Source organism: Chenopodium album, chromosome 26 (assembly GCF_948465745.1).
Source record: "Chenopodium album chromosome 26, dcCheAlbu1.1, whole genome shotgun sequence".
NCBI lineage: Eukaryota > Viridiplantae > Streptophyta > Magnoliopsida > Caryophyllales > Amaranthaceae > Chenopodium > Chenopodium album.
Window position 1 is genome coordinate 34,603,831 of NC_137859.1, and position 18,578 is coordinate 34,622,408.

Sequence of the window (18,578 nt, forward strand, 5' to 3'; positions counted from 1 at the left end):
GTCCTAGAATAGAGTTTTAAAACTTCCCTTCAAGAATTGGCAAAAGAGCATTATATAGTATATAAATAAATAAATAAATAAATAGATAAATAAATTATATACTTGTATACAAATAAATAATAAAAAACACTAAAAATAGTAAAATCCGTTTGATTTCATACCAAATGATATAACATCTTTACAATTACTAGTCACATCAAAATATGACATGATCATGACTTATACAAACCAACCAAGTTAGAGATCTTATATATGTTGCCTCAAAAAAGGAGGAATATTTAAGATCATACCTAATACCTAATAATGCACTACAACTATTAATTCATCCTACTCATACTAAATTACTAATTAATAATAACACCAAAAGATGATTACAAATGCTAACCCAATCAACTAAAAATCAAAGTAGAATTCTAGTAACCCCCGCAGATGAGACAGAGTTTCAGATGTACGCAATCTTATCCCTGCTAGCGTCGGCTACTTAAATCTCATAGGATTTAGGCCGAGCGAAGAACCTTGGGGAAGAATGATCAGGCCTCCCATTAAAGAAGAAACTATTCCAAATCTCGGTAAAAACCCGGATTATAGTCCCATGAAGAGAAGGAGAATTCAACTGCAAGAAACAGTTTAAAAGCTCCTTAAGATCATTCTTAGTATAAATCTGATTCTCCATTATCATTTGTAACATAGATTGCCTGAAATCCAAATACGGGTCACTCGAATCCTTCTCAACAGCCACTGATTTAGTCCCAACACGGCCGTACCCATCGACAGATGAGGACGGCTGTGAGGAGGAAGAGGAGGAGGTTGTGGTGTCGACGTAAGGAGAAAAGGTAGTGGAGTTAATAGTTGGATAATAACACTCATAAGGGGAGGAAGAAGAGAAGTTTCTAGTAGTTTTATCCCAAGTAGTGTTGGTGCTAGAAGTTGAGGAAGAGTAGGAATAATTTTGGTATTTTTGGTATTTGGGTGTTTTTGATGATTTTGGTTTAGGGCTAAAAATGGAAGAAAGTTTTAGCCTTCTACAATTACAGCCTAGGTTTACTGGGACTGTGTTTAGGAGAACTTTTCTTTTGTTTGAGGACATTTTTTTAGAGAGAGAAAGAGGAGTGAGTGAATTTTTTGTTAATTTGGTGGGAGAGATTTATAATTTGTGTGCATGTATGTGTGTGTGAATGAAGATGTTATGTATGTGTGTTTGGAAATCTAGGATGACATGTGGGTGTTTGAAGTGAAGGTGACAGCCAAGCCTTACTATAGTTATAGTATGGGGACCCAATGAGTAATTAAGGATCCGTGTGGTGCATTTATCTTATTAATTATTTGTCATTGGGTTGAATGACATCATATGAAATCTAGGCATCATTTGATATATATGAAACTTTTGAATTGTTAGCTAATGGATACGGATTTTGGTTCAATTGGATCATTTATCTTACTTTGACAAATAGAATACGAGACGGAAATGTTGAATTGTAGAGTTAAATGTGTTTGATGCATTATGTATTTAAGATAAATAGAATACGAGACGGAAATGTTGAATTGCAGAGTTAAATGTATTTGATGCATTATGTATTTAGATAAATAGAATACGAGACGGAAATGTTGAATTGCAGAGTTAAATGTGTTTGATGCATTATGTATTCTTCGTTTTGTTTATGGCTAGTCAGTTATATAATATTTTTTTTTTTTGAGAAAAGTCAGTTATATAATATTGTGTACTATTACATCATTACATAAATTATGGATGTCAATTAGTTTAGTTGGTTAAAAGTTTTAGGATAATAATACTCAATATATAGTTGACATCAAATCACGTCTAAATCATTGTCCATATATATGGAGTATCGACATACATTATCACATAAACTATCCATATGGAGTAAATAAGTTTTAGCTATGAAGTATACTAAATTATGAAAAGGACTTGTGTGAATTTTATTAAAGTATAATAGAAACCCGTGAAATTTCCATGCAAAAACAAAGCCTTTAGAAAAAGTTTTGGTAGAAAGTATAATGGATTAAAGATAAAGTCATGACAAACTTTCATATTCATATACATCTTTATTTAATTAATCGTCTCTATCAAATTAAAAATTTATAGATATAAAATTGTGAAGAAGCAACTGGGGTAAGACAAATGATGCATCTTTAATTCAGTGTCCAACAAATAAAGCACGTATAAAAGAACTTCATGTGCTTTAATTAATGCCTTAATTAAATTTACTTGCTTTAATTACATATACTTTTTAATCTCATCTCTAAATTATACAGCTATTAAGCTTTTGAGTTTTAGATCTTATTATATAATGTAGTTGCAGTAATATATTCTCCTACTTGATTATTTAAACATTATATTTATTAAACAATATAATTAGCATAAAATCTTCCCTGACAAAATTTCAGATTTAGAAGAATTAAACCAAGGAATTAAATTATATTATAAAGAAGGTACTAATTAGGTGAACTACAGGTTAATAAAATAATTCTTGTCTGCAAACAGAGTTTGTACTCTACTACAGGAATCATTCAGATTTTTAATAATGCATGAAAAAGAATATTATTATGATTTATGTTTCTTGAAAGTTGAAACTACTAAGTAACTTCATTAATAACAAGACATGCTTGTATTATCTTAAATATATGTAGAAAAAAGACAAAGTAATTAAAAGTTAAGAGTGGTTTATGAATGATTTAAGAAGGTGCTAATGCTTGTCCCCAGTATACTTGAGAATAAAGTACTGTAATAGGTAGCTAGACATAAATTGCATATACATTAATGTCCACATCACTAAAAATTAAATAAGAGTTTGGATTTGAAGTTATCTATGTCCCACAATGTTTACTCAATTTGTAACATGTGATTGTTTTACCTCAAAGACTTAAAATGCTAAGGAGGTAATGTAAAGAGTTATTGGAGGTAGAATTTCAGTCGTAAAGATTGGATTCAGTTCGAGTCATAGTCATGTAAATCGATTTTTGGGTTAATTATGATAGACGTGCAAATCAATCTAGTTTTGTGTACGGCGTTTGGGTCTATCAGGGCATGATTTAGTTAAGGGTAAATAGCTACTCCAATCATGTTTGTTATCTAGCACTTAGTAGATTAATCGAACATCCGAGCTTTGGTGTAGGTTTGAATGGAAGGGGGTGCATATAGTATTTCGATACATTGATCCACACATAGTATGACTCTAGACTATGGTCCATCATAAACAATAAGAAGGCTATAGACGTTGGTAGTTATATGAGAGGCGCAATTGCGCAAACTACCAACCTAGGATCCTCTTTGTATGGCTAGACAAAACTGCAAGTAGACTTCAACGTTGCTGGGCCTCAGTTGAGGAAAAATGCTCCAACAGGCAAGACAAATATATAGACTGATAGATATGCTATGTATTAGTGACAAAATACAGCCTTTAACTACTGAACTACCAAACAATTCATGTTGTCTTCTTATGAATTATGATATGATTAGCAGATTTTACTAAAATAAATAAATAAATAAATCAGCTGATATCCTAATATTTTGAAGTAGTTTACAAGACATCTCCGGCGATTTAAGTAGTTAAAAGGTTCCTCTAATCAAAAGTTTAATTGCTAATATACTTGGATGCTCTAGTAAAGCATAAAACAGGTGGCCATAATGTCTAATTGCCGATCAGATTAAGACTTAAGAGTTGGACAAGCAATATGTTCAAGAAAATAATTCGCAAACCTGCATATAGTGCTCTGTAGCAGCAGCGCGCAAACATGTTAGCATTTCATTTACACGTATGATGATTGATGAGAACTCACCATAGTCCGTAGACATGGCTGCCTGCTGAAATCCTTCAGAAAGATGAAACAGACGATTGTAATAAAACTGCTGAAAAAAGGCAAATTCTGTTACTTCCAAACTGAGTTTTTTTTTATTTGCATTGACTATTCAAAAAGAATTAATTTATTATCACAATCTCAGAAATACAAGGACCTAGGGATAGAGCAATTCATTATTTCATTATGTACACAGGTGTAGCAGCAAACGAAACGTACATATGACAAACTTGTATCACTTAAGCCATTACAGAATCATAACCAGTTAACTTCCAAAAGAAGTGAGGTGAATAGAGTAAAAGAGATAAGAACCAGGAAGATAACATTCTCTTCATCGTTTACTCATCAAATGGAGAGCCAGACGACGGTATAGTGTTTACAAATGTTTCTTGATCAAGCCAGCTACATGCTGGGCAACCCAAGTGGAGCCAGCCTCGGTGCAACTAAAAGCATGGTCATGACCCTCTTTTTCGATTGACAAAGAAACATCAGGAACTTGTTTGGAAATCTGTAATAAGTGCATAAAAAAACAGAGTTAGAAAAAATTTGCCCAACAGACAAACAAACATCAGAAATTTGTTTGGAATATTCACATCATTGTCTGTTTAATTTATAATCTGTCATCACATAAAACAGTATTTGTCCCTTATATCTAACAGAATATTGGACCTTCTAAGCAAATACTAAGTATGAAACGCGCATTCCGCCATGAGACAACACTTGCAAACTTTCAGTTTTGACTAGAATTTAAAACTGTGAGTCTGTGATAGTTTAACTTTGCAGAGAGAGAGGGACCAAAGTCTTTCTTGCTCCACCTTACAGAGCATTTTCTAGCAAACAATAATCTCAATTCTCAGATATTAGACTTCTTCATTTTGTCTCAAGTACCAGCATTAGATACCTGACATCCTATGTAGGCACAGTCACTTAGGCACTTCAACTTCGGTCAGAGAAGGGAAATCTGAAACTTTCTCCGTGCCATTACATTGTGCATGCTTGTCTTTAGTATGGATTTTAAGAAAGAGGATAGAAAGAGAAAATAAGAGAAACTTCACCTTAAAAAGCAAGTGTGCAAAAAATCTGGGACACCCAATACAGGCAAATGTGCAAGAAAATATGGGATAGAGCGAGTAATTCTCTACCTACAAAGATACACTATATGCAAATAGTAAAGGATATTTGTCCTTATACTTGGGCTACATTATAAATCGAATAATTTTAATTCTTTAGTAACCCCTTTTCTCAGGTTAAGGTTATATTAATGGATGAACTCTGGATCTATAACAAAAGTTGACATTTGTATAGAAGAACATTGAGCATCACAACATACATAAAGAAGCAACTACTATCTTAAACTGAAATCGGCATTTTGATTAGGTTTAGGTGTTAACCAGCTTTAAGAAGAGACTTATTAACAAATAGAGACTAAAAGATATGACACAACAGTAAGAGAAATAGGAGAGAGGATTCTATACATCAAATTTCCGTTTCAGACAATAGTTCAGCCTAGTACTAAATTCCAACCAAAGCAACATGGATCTAAATCATACTGTACAATATCAAAATGGCTCAATCAACTATACAATACACACTTCGTCGTCAAGGTTAAGCAGCAGACAGTAAGTTCTACATCAGCAGTTAATCATAAACAGGTCCTGTTATCGCATGGATAAGGCTGCGTATTTCTGAACCCCACCTTATCCTAAAATGAGCAAAAGAAGACCCCTTCAGAGGATTAGGGGTGATGCCTATCTTGGATGTATTGTGTCTTAAGCTCCCAACTGCCCAACTACATAACTTTGATAACATTCCTAAAGAAGTGAGAATAAGAATCCTATGGTCTCAGCTCAGCAGAAAAGATGTGCTCAACAACATTTGCATTCTGACATATACATATACCCTACAGAATGCAATTATTGTCACAAACTGATTAAGTGTATGGTCGAAAACAACAATTTTTTTCAAAGTATACGCGGAGGCAGAAGCAACATTTTGGACGTGAATAAGGATCCAAACCATTTATGCATCTGCTGATGAAATTTTACATAGACGTTAACTACATATTATGCAATTGCAATCAACAGGTACACAGTTAAGTGCTGAGGTGTAGCAGTATGGTTGAACAATTGAATATCTTAGAATGACCAGACTTGAATCACATACCTCTTCAAACAATGACAACGGACCCCAATGATCATCAATGCCAAATAAAAATGCTATTTGATTTGGCTTAGCTTTCAGGAAGTCCCAGTCTGGTGCTTCTGAAAACTGTTATAAAAGCAATCAGAACCAGCACTAATTATTCTTCTTCGATCCAATTTATCCAATCATTACAAACAGTACGACACTTCATTCATTGTTTCACATATCAGAAACTTTATTAGATTTAGTTAAAGTTGCAAGGGTAATGCAAATATTGGCATATAATATTGCATTGATTATGTAAAATAGCATATATTCTTATTTTGATTTGACAAAGTAGAGCATATAATGTTATGTTGTTAATGCAGAATTACTGATATTTTCAAACAAAAAATTATATTAATATGGCTTAATGTAAATTAAGAGAGACATTTTTCTATGTACAACAAAGCTTTACATTTATTTACTAGTCTTCCAATAGTATTCTAACCCATAATTGGCTACAAATATACATTCTTGTTTAGATGGCAGCAAACTCTCAAATAGAGAAAGAAGATCTTCCTCAGAAATTGCAAACTATAAAAGACACAATTTATCAAATTCAATTCTAGGAAGTTGTATTTCTCTTCCTACCAGCCAAGTACTGCAAGGACATTTATAGCATCATATAAAACAAGGGAAATCATATTTTTAAAAAAAAACAAAAATAATACATATCAGAAGTATACCTACAGACAAATAATTAGACAAATTTACCTTCTCAAACTCTGTCTTTGCCATAAACAGCATATTTCGCATTGTATGGTACTGCGTTGTTTAATATGAACAAACAATAAATAAGAATTCTTTCATTTCAAAATGTAGATAACTTGGCCAAAAAAAGGAGGAAGATCCCTCAAAAATGGCATAATACAAAACAATAGAGTTCTCTTGTCTTAGCAAAAAGCATTCATCAAGGGATGTGTTGAGTTCCAATTGTGAATATGATCAGAAAGCATATAAGCTGTACAGAAGAACATGAGTTTCTTGGTACAGTCTGATTATGAGCAAAGCCTTCATAAAACTGCCTCCAGCCCTCAGGGTACTGTCCATGGGAACGGAAGGAGCAATTTATGACCATTAAATGTAAATATTGATTGATTGCTTATAGGACCAAATATTCCTTCAAAAAAAAAAAAAAAACTATAGAACCAAATAAATTCTAGGTTGTAGTGTAAATGAAAAGTAAGAGAAACAAAATTCCACATATAATAGATCTGAAGAAAGACTAGTCGACCAGACCACCCTATGCTGTTCAAAATCACATTTTATGACCCGAAAAGTTACAATTTTCTTTTGTCTTACTTTGGCTAATTTTTTCTCTCAAAATTTAAGGGAGGATGGTGGATATGTTTTAACCAAAGTTAACAGGTTTTAGCTATGAGATGCAAATAAAAAAATTGGATTACAAAATTTTTAGAAGAGTAAATAAAAAACAGATAAAACTAGTCAAGAAGTGAGTTCATTTGTGTCTCATTTAACATATTTAAAATCCAAGTCCGACTCAATATTGCAGACCTTGGTTTAATAACATCTTGATGGAAACTTCTAGATAGACATCTATTCCTAACTTATTTATTAAATAGCACAACCTTCTTATCCAGATTTTGGAAGCCTTACCTTCAACAAGTGGGAGCAAGCAGCATCTATAGCAGTAGCAGACCATGAATTGCCTAAAGTCGTCTTCACAATAGACCTTGATAAACTGGGGACAACGCCCAGCAGAGCTACTATAGAGCTAACCAATGAACATAGTATTGAAGACCTGGAAATTTGACCAAGAAAATGGACCGTTCAGCTACGGTATGTAGGGTAAGGTGGGTGGGTGGGGGGGGGGGTGGTGGTGCAGCAGGATGCAGTCAGGAGCAATAAGTCTCATGAAATCTCAATCTAGAAAAGAAGTTATAGACTGCCTCAGTTGTGCAAGCCTCACATAGTACAAAGATAATGCAATTAATGCCCACCACAACAGGCGGCAGCAGGACGATAGCTCTTGCAGGTCTTAAAGAGGAATTTTTTTTATCAATTCAGTTAGTGAAGCAACTCAATAGCCTACAAGTTGGCGACTTATTATCTAAGTTTGACAAAGCATGATTTTCTAGAGATGGCGCTCTTCACATTCAGCTAGCTAAGTGAATAAAGACCTGAAGTGCCAAGGAACATAAGAGTAAAACTTATGTGCTATACAGAAAGCAAAGTACAGATCAACACTCATTCCTCATCTTTGTACTGACTAAACACAAATATTGCATCTGAGAAGTTGATCTAGGATGTGAAAATGTAAGAATAAGCAGTTACGCCATTAACAACTTAAACATCAAGAAGTAAAAGCAAATATACAATACCACACCATGCCATTGCCCAACACCTAGCATATGGCTCCCACCTAAAGAGGGATTAAGGGTGTGTAATGTATGCAGAAAGAAGCTATTCCTGATGGACTTACAATGGAAAAGCCTACTACTTAATGTTTATAAATACTCCAAAAGTAATAATAGAAAGTCAGAGATACATTCAAAATTGTTAACACAAAGACAAAATATTTGCACAATAGCTAACAATCATATGTGTACATATGTTAGACAACTTGTAGACAATAATCAGAAGAAAGTGAACAAAAAAACATTATAGTTGTTTTTTTTTTGTTTTTTTTTTTTTGAGTCGACATCAGTAAAAGAACAACCTAGTATAAATACCATAAACATAGAGAAATTCAGTAACTGTGTTTAAGCACCATTTTGAGTTGTGCAAAGTTGCTAAAATTAAAATGCAACTCTTATCTTGGAGTGGAGTGTAAAGATAAAAGTTTACTCTGCTAGCTTCCTGATTACAGTTTGCTTTGATGATTTGGAATTTAAAGCCAAGAAAGGGTATAGCCCAATGAAGTATATAACCTGGAAAGATAAATAGTATCCAGATTAATCAATTGAGAATTAGAAAGAAAAGGTACGAAAGTAGTAGTATATGATAATTTCTCCAATATAGTTAACTGAACACCTTCTGTGAAGCTCTCTTAAACATTTCAGATGCTATATGAGATCCAATAGAGTGCCCAACCTTCAAAAGAATATACATGTCAGATAGGATACTTCTGAAAGGACAGCTGATACAGGCCAATTAGAGAACCATCCTCAAAAGCTAACTCAAAGGGTAGAGAGCCCATAGACCTATATAACCCCACGTCAACTTCCCATATGACTGATATGGGACAGAGTCCCATACCTTGCATTGGAACCATATCACCAAAACAACAAGTATTGCTCAAAACCTTTGTAAGGCAAACTCCATAGAGCCACGCAAAAGTATTAAATGTATTAAAATATGCATTCGTAACATTTGTATTTCTACTACACTATTGACCAGTGGTTGCTAGAATATTTCACCAAGATTACAGGGTAATCAGAACAATGATAAGCTAATCGCGAAAAGAACACTCTATATCTAATATGTCAGAAAACTATAATATTCTGCTATTTTATTTACAAGTGCTCAAAATGTCAAAGCTATAACAAAAACTTTTTCAAAAACAATATTATTAATCAAATAACAGTCCTAAAAGCTAAGATAAGCATTCAAATATCATTTGACAACCAATAATGTTCAATTATCGCCAGGACTAACTAGTAACTACGTAGGCTAAAAGGATTTTCACTGCCTTTGCATGTGATGAGAACTGCTAAAAACCTAACATGAAGCCCTCCAATGGGTGCTTGTGATATTGTTCTTTCAAGTCACAGGGATTTAAATTCTTAACTGAAGCTTATTAATAAAAATGCTTATTAATAGAAATCCACAAAAATAAGATCTAAATGGAAGTTCACCCACCAGTATGATTGGAGCACTATTATTTTGGAGTTCATGGGCAATATAATCAATCTGCAGCAACAAAAACATAACACATCAATGATTCATCTTGCACCACAAAACAGCTTTGCCAAGTAAATTAATTCTTTGACTCGACACAGAAAATTACTGTCTGTAACCACAAAACACGTACAGGGCTTAACCAAGAACAATTACACATTTACATGACAGGGGAAAGTTCCCCCTGCAGTCAGTAATGCTCAATTACACTACTTTAGAGTTATGACGTATGCAAATAAGAATAAAAAGAATGAAACTTTCAATGTGTCAGAGCTTTATAATTTTTATTTATTTATTTATTTTTTTTTTTTTTTGAAGGGATTCAAAGTGTCAGAGCTTGACCATAAGAGAACTGGAAAAAATAGTTGTGGTTCTTTCCACTCGCCTAATTGGTGCTCATGACTTGATTATTTATGAAGCAAAAATTAACTTTTAGAAAATGATGGATTTTAGGCCACAAACCCATTTCCAAGTAAAATAATATAATAATTACCAACATAATCACAAATAAATTGCAGTGCAAAGCAAAGCCAAAGCTAACCACAAAAAATTTCTCTAGTTCTTTATTTAATTTAGTGGAAATAATGAAGCCAAAGCAAAGCCCACCACAGAGAAAAATCTCTAGTTCTTAAGTAATGTGCGGACTCTCATGTCCCAACCCTTTGTCATAGTACCAACAACACCTCACTCCAGGAATAGGGGAAAACGGTATTCAGGATAGAACAGAAGTTTAAACTCAATATGCAAAGCATGTACAATGTTCTTTTACCATATAAAACCAAATTAAACTTCACCTTGCGGTTTAAACACAATGTACTCAGCTTGACAAGTCAAAATCCAATATGAGATGTGTTAAATGGCCCCATCTCAGTAAACTGCAACCTTACTAATAATAAAAGAATAGTAATGGAGCAAAAAAAGCTAACCTTGTGGTTAATTTGGTCTTCCAATGAGAATAAGCGTCCATGCTCCCAATCCTAGCACATAATCAAATGCAATAAAAACGGCAGTCTGAAGCATTAAGTTATCCAAAAGAGAGGTGCCACGCCATATTTTCATTCATCAATTTTACACGTATGCAAAATATTATTATAGCAAGGCAAGGAACATCCACACACCACTCCACAACTTTCTTTCTTCAAACAAGAAAAAATTGACCAAAAAGGTATTTCCATCCATTAAAGAAAAAATACAACGATGTAGCCTAATATTGAGGTAATTACAATGAGATAAACCCATGTATTAATAAGTACGAGATACACCTTTACAGTAAAGTAGCCTATATGAAATACAGCTATTGCCTAAAAATAAATTGTTAATGTCCTCAATAAACTACCAACCAGATATAGGGGAGGGGGGTATTTTTTATTTTCTTCACCGATCCAATACCACCACTTTCCCCAATTTATGGACCTGCTTCTCCTCCCTACTCAAGCTCACAACATGGAACAATCATGGAGCTCTTTTTGCATTCCTTCACTAAATATCTCTCCACCATAGTCACCGTCATTTTCCCTTTCCATCTACTAAGTAAATCAACACGGTTACATAGAACATTGGAGTTGAATGAACTGACCAAAAAATGGAGGCATGGCAGCTCTTTACCCCAGATAAAGACAGATAAATCGAGTATTGATTAAAGTTTCAAAATAGGAACCCTTAAAAATACTAACCCAAATGTTTATATGTCAAGCCACTCACACAAAATCATAGAAAGAAATCCCATCATCAAACCTACACGCCGTGTTTTAGCAGAGTATGCTGCTAATCATAGCCATCATAGGCATATCATCATGCAATAAGTATCATAACATCATAACATGAAAGTAATCTTCATTTACTTAGAGCAAATAGTAATACATTTTCTCCTACAAGGATCAATTACATATTAATAAGTAGATCACTACTCAAACATAAGGTCTCAACAGTCAGCAAGTACCTTGCTTGTGTGGGATATGTGCCCAATAGCTGTGGATCAATACAACAGAAACAACTCCATTGATTCATTTCGAGTCGAATATAAATGGTTTAAAAAGAGAAGAGAAGCCAAATCATGCCTGTAATTGATGCTTTTCCACCAAGCTCCTCATACAATGACTCCACAAAATCGTTGTAAAATGTAACAATACCTGAAATACAACCACCTAATTCATTGTTTACCCACTCAAGTTGAACAATGAATCACATAAAGAGAGAGAAAAGGCAACAAAACCTGGATTTCCTGGGATAAACAAAACATGCATTGTGGGATTTGGAGCCTGAATTTCCAGCAACTCTGTCATATAACTGAATCCAACATACATAACTATATAAAAACCAATTTACACAAACTCATATTCAAAAAAGAATTCAGTCTTTTACAGACAGCACACAAAAATCAATTGCAATTAGAGTAAGGCATTAACTAGTACACAATAAGTACGGGTGTATTGTATACAACACGATTAGTTGCCTAAACACGAGAGTACAGTAACACTTATATGTGATCTAAAGTGACTAAAAAACAGTTGTATAAAATACACTCGTTGTGTACAAGACCTGTCTTCGGATTAGTATCACAGTATAGATAGCAAGAAATTGACAATATTTACCCAGATACATTGCACAAACGAAACTTTGCAATTTCAGAATACTCAGGATTAACACTGCCAGCACCCATCTGTACCCACTTGCAATGTATGTTGTTCTTCAAGCTGAAATAATCACAACAACTTGTGCAAATTAAATTAAGTAACTAATCAGTGAGAATCAAAGATTTGGGTTTTTTTTCAATTATTCACTTCAATTCAACTAATTATTGATTACAAAATTTAAACACAAAGATAAGCAGAGAAAAATACAATGGAGAATTACCTGGAGAAGAAGAGTGGGTGTTGAATATTAAAGAATGATCGAGCAATTGGAGAGCATAATAATAGCCTGAACATGATCTAAGATGTTGTCATTTAAACTACATTTGTTTTCTCAACGAACTACTACAAGATTATAGTTGGGTCGTTCCAAAAACTCCCAAAAAATGATGGGCTTTTAGTCAATTGTTTGTTGAGAATCTTGACACAATATTCTTCTTTGTGAATGGAGGAGTTATTGACCTTGTAGCCCAGAAGCGTTTTTGTTGTTTAGAGGGCCACAAGAGCGGTGAGAATCAATCCTATTCTCAAAAACTTCTAGAATCGGATGGAAACTCTAACCACTTAAGCTATCCATCACTATTCATTAGGGAAACTTTGGTTTGACGAATGGGTTTGTTCTAGTTCTAATAATGTTGGATTGATCTCGGGTTTGGGATTTAACCTTAACTCCTCAAATTTTCATATTCACGTACGAATTGCCCCATTTGTACTTAATAATTTATTGCTACGTATATTTTTTGAATTTTTGTGAAACATGACGTTGGTAGAGATGTTAAATAGGATGTGTGAAATACTATAATCAACAGGATTGGGTTATATACTTATACTAGGTTTGGCACATGTTAGGCCAATGTGACCACACCAATCAAATTTTGATTGGGGTAGCTTCTAGCCACTTGGGGTTGAGCTTGAGTTGGGTCAAGTTAGATAATTTTAACAATGGGGTAATTCATGGAATTCTGTCTCATAATAAAATAAATAAATAAATAATAAATAAAATTTAAAAAAAAAAAAAAAACAAAAAAAAATTTATTGATCGAATAACGTGGATGTCTAATTGTGTCTCCTCACTTAACACCCAACAATTGGGCTATATTGTTTGCTACTCCGTATTAAGTTCGTTCTTGAAAAATTGGCCAAAAAATACTTGTGTTAATAACATCGTAGTAGTGGGTGGGCCTGGAATCGAAGATTAAATTTATTTTAAGAGCCCTGTTGGACCTTTTAGGTACATAGGATTTTCAAGACCCACTTTCGCATTCCTCTTTATAGCTCTCTTCCACCAATTTGAAACATGAACTAGATATGTTATTCTCTTCATTTCAAATTAATTGCAACAGGCATACATGTATATACACAACTAAGTTGAACTATTATTATACTATACACAACAACAATAGTTTTATTTTGAGAGTGAGGGATAGCTTAAGTGATTAGAGCTTTCCTTCCAATTCAGGATTTTCAAAAAAAAAAAAAAAAAACAAAACAAAACAAAACATTAACTTTAGGGCTCGTTTGGCATTGCTGTGGTTTTCTGTTTTTTGGTTTTTTGTTTATTATAAGTACATGATATATGTCACATAACGAATAAAAAATTATTTAAACTTATTAGAATCATCATAATTTTGAAAACTGACAACAAAAAAGTGGAAACACCTTTTCCTTGTTTCCAGTTTTTGGTTTTTAGTTTTCAAAAGAACAGGAAACTGAAAACCAAAAATGGTGCCAAACAAGCCCTTAGTTTTATACTTTTCTCTACTTTCTTTTACATGTAACACTTCTTATTTCACTTAAAAAAAACAGAGGAAGTATATTGGTAAAAGTTATAGTCAAAGCAAATACGTAGTATATAAATAATGCAAAAGTGAAACCATTACAATTAATCTGAAATATAGGCAAGTCCAAAAGACTAAAATGAATTCCAAAGCAATTAAGTAATTCTTTTTAACTAAAAACTAGAGTACACTCGTGCTAAAGCACGAAATATATTAATCATATGCGTCAATGTTATTAGGGGAGTTATTGAATTTGTCTAGAGGAAGTTATAAAATAGGAAGTTATAAGGAAAACTGATAGGGTAAAAATAAAAAATTAAAAGAGAGAGAGAGAGAGAGAGAGAGAGAGAGAAGCTGGAAAAGTGTCTCTTAAATTATATAATAGATATGTACGGAGTACAAATTAAAATACTTCGTATACATTAGATAGCCTCTCTACAAGTATATCCACGGGTCTCTTCTTCATAAAGACATTCTTTCTTTAGCTCTTGAGCATGAGATAAAAGTATTCTCTCAAGATGATGATCTCTTAGTAATTTAACGGTTTGTTATATTTTTTGGGAGTCAAATTAAATAGCGAACTGAATTATAAATGTTGGTCATTTAATCTATTAACAATTACTAAAACAAAACATGCTGACATCATTAGAGGACACATGTCAATTTCTTATTAAAAATTTTCCCGCCTTAACTATTTTTGAGAATATTTTTTGGGGGGTGTTAAATACCGCCATCCATAATGATCAAAACCGCCCTCATTTCAAGTTAAAGGACTTTCTTGCCCTTTTTCTTAATATTTCAAACTTTAATTAATCCACTACAATCACCGCGTCAACCACCTAGATTGGACCACCACCACGAATAGATTGGACCACCACCACGAACGGAAAAGACATCGGAAATGGATGATAATAACGGTAGTTCGTCGGAAAACCAACCGCAATCTCAACCGTCAGTTTTTGAACAAGTACGATTTCGCAATTTGGACTTTGACTCGATAATTAATGTTTGACGAAGGTCAATCGATGGCCGAAACCGGTCATCCTTTCCGGTAACCGATTTTGGGCGCCGGTGTACCGGAATGGTTGACCGGATTTGGACACCGGTTGGCCTTGATGGTGACCGTTTTTCGGCGCCGGTTACCGTGGTCAACCGGAGCTGAAAATTGGTTGTCCGTCACGGTCAACCGGTGGTCAAATCCGGTTAACCTTGACGGTCAACCGGTTTCCAGCTCCGGTTGACTGCTCCGGTCAGCCATCTTTTTTTTTTTAAATTAATATTATTATATTAACTTTTAATATTATTATGAATAATAATAAATATTATTCTATTTACGATTATTATTATAATTATATTGATAATGTTATATTGTTCGTTATTATTAATATAAAGAATTGTTTATGTGTATCAGGCGTCATTATCAGATTACGGCGGTGATGGTGTTGATTATAGCCTGCATTTTCAGACTAGAGAAGTATTCCCGACCTATGAAGCAGCTGTTAATTGGGCTAGAGAGATTGCCACTCCATTAGGGTTCTTTTTAACAAATTCATCGTACAAGAAACAGAGAAACGGGCTTCCAATTAATTATATGAAATGTGATCGGGGGGAGAGAAACAGAGGGGAAAATCGGGACCGTGAGAATGTCATACGCAAGAACACGAAGAGCAAGGGTTGTAAATGTACGTTTCAAATCTCAGCTCGATGCTTGCGGGACATGGAAGAACGGAAAATTATATCTAAAAAGGGTTTGAAAGGCATGCATAACCATCCGCTCATGGTATATCGAGAGGGTCACCGACAGGTTAGTGGTCTTAGTCCAGCTGCAAAGGCACTTGTTATTGACATGACTTCTGCTGCAGCCAAGCCGCGCCACATTATGGAAGCTGTGAAAGAGAAGTTTCCGAATGAGAACCCTAATAAGAGACATATCTACAATGTGAGAAGTCGTGCTCGGCTAGATGCTTGTGAAGGTCGAGATGTTGCGCACCAGTTTGTTCACTTGGAAAATGAGTACAAGTATGTCACTTGGATAAATGTTGATCCAGATACTCGTTCCATCACCCATGCTTTTTTGGCCCACCCAGAGATGGCTAATATGTTACGTACGTATCCACATGTCATTGGGATGGATTCTACGTACAAGACCAACAGATATAAATTGCCATTCTTCGAGCTCGTTGGTGTCACGCCTACAAAACAAAACTTTTTGATTGGATATGCTATATTGAAGAGCAAAACTTATGAAAGCTACAAGTGGGTTTTGGAGAAATTGCAGTTGTACATTGGATTTGAGGTGGCTCCGAATGTTTTTGTTACTGATCGTGAGTTGGGGTTGATGAAGGCTTTGAAAGAGGTCTTTCCAAATTGTGCGCATTTATTATGCGGGTGGCACATTAACAAGGATGTGTTGGCAAGGGCGTACTATTTGTGTGGGAAGGATATGTTGATGGCCGAGAGATTTCGAAATGGTAGATGGAGAAGATTAATGTGTTTGACCACTGTTGCCGAGTATGAGTTAGAGTTGCAAACTATGAGAGCGACATGGGGAGCATCGAACCCCCCACTGGTGAAGTACGTCGAGGAGCAATGGTTGGTCCACAAGGAGAAATTTGTACGAGTTTGGACGAATTTGGTGATGCACTTCGGCAATGTCAACACATGTAGAGTAGAGAGCGAACATTCCGTACTTAAACAATGGTTCGATAGTTCTACAGGAGCATTAGACACTATCTTCCGTCGTGTGCACAACAACATTGAGGGTATGCTAATTGAGATTCGTCACCATTTAGAGGACTCGAGACGGCGTATGGGGTCGCAGCACAACATCATGCCTTTGCTTCATCTTAACGGCTTTATGCCATTTCGAGGTCTTGATATTTTACAGGAGGAGTTAAAGAGGATGAGAGAGTTATCTGATGATGTGTTGGATAAGTGTGGGTGTGCATTGCTGGCGACGCACGGTCTCCCATGTGCATGCACCATGTGGACAGCGATTCTTGCAGAGACAGGGTTGTATTTGGATCAGGTCCATCCATTTTGGAAGACATTAGTGATCGGTGACGGCGTTGACATTCCCGTTTTTGCTGAGGAGTCAGAGCAGGATGCAGCCTTGTTTAGGTCTTTAGTTGATGAGGTCTTGGATCGTGATCCAAGCTTTGTGCGTGGTATCAACCGGGTCCTATTTGAGGAGCTACACCGAGATCAGACTGATTTTACTAATCCAGAGGTCAACGAGACAACAAGGGGTCGACCACCGACAGGTCAATGGTCTGCGTCTACTAAGCGTAATCGTAGCAGATTTGAGCATATTTTGGGTTCTCGTGGCCGTCGAGGTGGTCGTAGGGGTGGTCGTCGTGGTGGTCGTACGACACCGACTTATACAGCTTCAGGTTCTTAATTATTATTTTTTTATTTTAAACAAATTATTATTATTATTATTATTATTATTATTATTATTATTATTATTATTATTATTATTATTATTTATGGTTAATTTGTGCACACTTGTAGGGAATGATTTGAACTTGGAGGAATTTGCATATTTGGATAAAGTTCCAGCCTTCATGCTTCCATTTTTACGAGGGTGGAGTGATCCGCTAGGTGATGGTAACTGTGGATTTCGATGTGTTGCAGATTTCTTCATAGGCGACCAGCATGAATGGATATTAGCTCGACAATCGATTGCAAATGAGGTTGGTGCTCATCGAGACATTTATTCTCGAGTGTACAGAGTTGAACAGTTAGATGTTGCAATCAACCGTATCACATGGACCGGAGGGAGATGTGGCACAGATCATTGGATGGTTGCTTGGGATGACTTGTTTCCGATAGCTAACTTTTATAATGTCGTTGTTATGTGTTTTGGTGTTGGTATAGATGGTCGTGGCGTGTTCCCATGCATCACCGTGCTACCGTGGACTGCTCCGTCAACAGCAACTGGTCCGTATAGGGAGTTTTGCATATTGTCTTTAGGGTGGCATTTTGTGCGATTGGAGTTTGAAGATAATTTCCCAGTTCCTCCTATTGCTACTGCTTGGTTCGATATACGTGACGATACCGTTACAGGTTGGGAGGATCGATATCAACATAGGCGCGCTACGTGGAACACTCTAGCTAACAGTCAATGATGTTGATAGGAGATTTAATTGCATTGTTACTACTTAACTCTAAATTTAATAATTTTAAAGACACTATCTAATTATTTTTTCATTTATCAACTAAGTCTAATAATTTTTTTTTGTTATGAAAAAAAGCCAAATCAAATGATGTCCCAATAATTATTAACTCCAAATCTAATAATTAAAAA

The 18,578-nt window shown here is 34.9% G+C and overlaps 3 protein-coding genes across 4 annotated transcripts; 1 reads left to right on the forward strand and 2 right to left on the reverse strand.

Annotated features, from left to right (window-relative positions):
• Window positions 1-153: 153 nt before the first annotated feature.
• LOC145618416 (uncharacterized) lies at window positions 154-1,087 on the reverse strand. Its single transcript, XM_081673186.1, has one exon. It carries the CDS (start codon window positions 1,085-1,087, stop codon window positions 482-484), a length of 606 nt encoding a protein of 201 aa, XP_081529312.1. The 3' UTR covers window positions 154-481.
• Window positions 1,088-3,955: 2,868 nt separating this feature from the next.
• On the reverse strand, window positions 3,956-12,830 carry LOC145617194 (uncharacterized). Of its 2 annotated transcripts, none has more exons than XM_081671880.1 (13): window positions 12,715-12,830; window positions 12,453-12,554; window positions 12,074-12,147; window positions 11,919-11,990; window positions 11,801-11,829; window positions 10,788-10,838; window positions 9,823-9,873; window positions 8,995-9,054; window positions 8,809-8,891; window positions 7,618-7,762; window positions 6,715-6,765; window positions 5,980-6,084; window positions 3,956-4,324 (listed from the first exon to the last, which is right to left on the reverse strand). In XM_081671880.1, the coding sequence occupies exons 1-13, from the start codon at window positions 12,786-12,788 to the stop codon at window positions 4,193-4,195; spliced, it is 1,029 nt and encodes a 342-aa protein (XP_081528006.1). In that variant the 5' UTR covers window positions 12,789-12,830; the 3' UTR covers window positions 3,956-4,192. The 2 variants fall into 2 exon arrangements, with proteins under 2 accessions (XP_081528006.1, XP_081528007.1); XM_081671881.1 differs by having other exon boundaries at window positions 3,957-4,324; window positions 8,998-9,054.
• A 2,340-nt stretch (window positions 12,831-15,170) lies between these two features.
• Window positions 15,171-18,399, forward strand: LOC145617104 (PKS-NRPS hybrid synthetase cheA-like). The gene is made up of 3 exons (XM_081671791.1): window positions 15,171-15,236; window positions 15,681-17,661; window positions 17,783-18,399. The coding sequence occupies exons 1-3, from the start codon at window positions 15,171-15,173 to the stop codon at window positions 18,397-18,399; spliced, it is 2,664 nt and encodes an 887-aa protein (XP_081527917.1).
• Window positions 18,400-18,578: the final 179 nt, after the last annotated feature.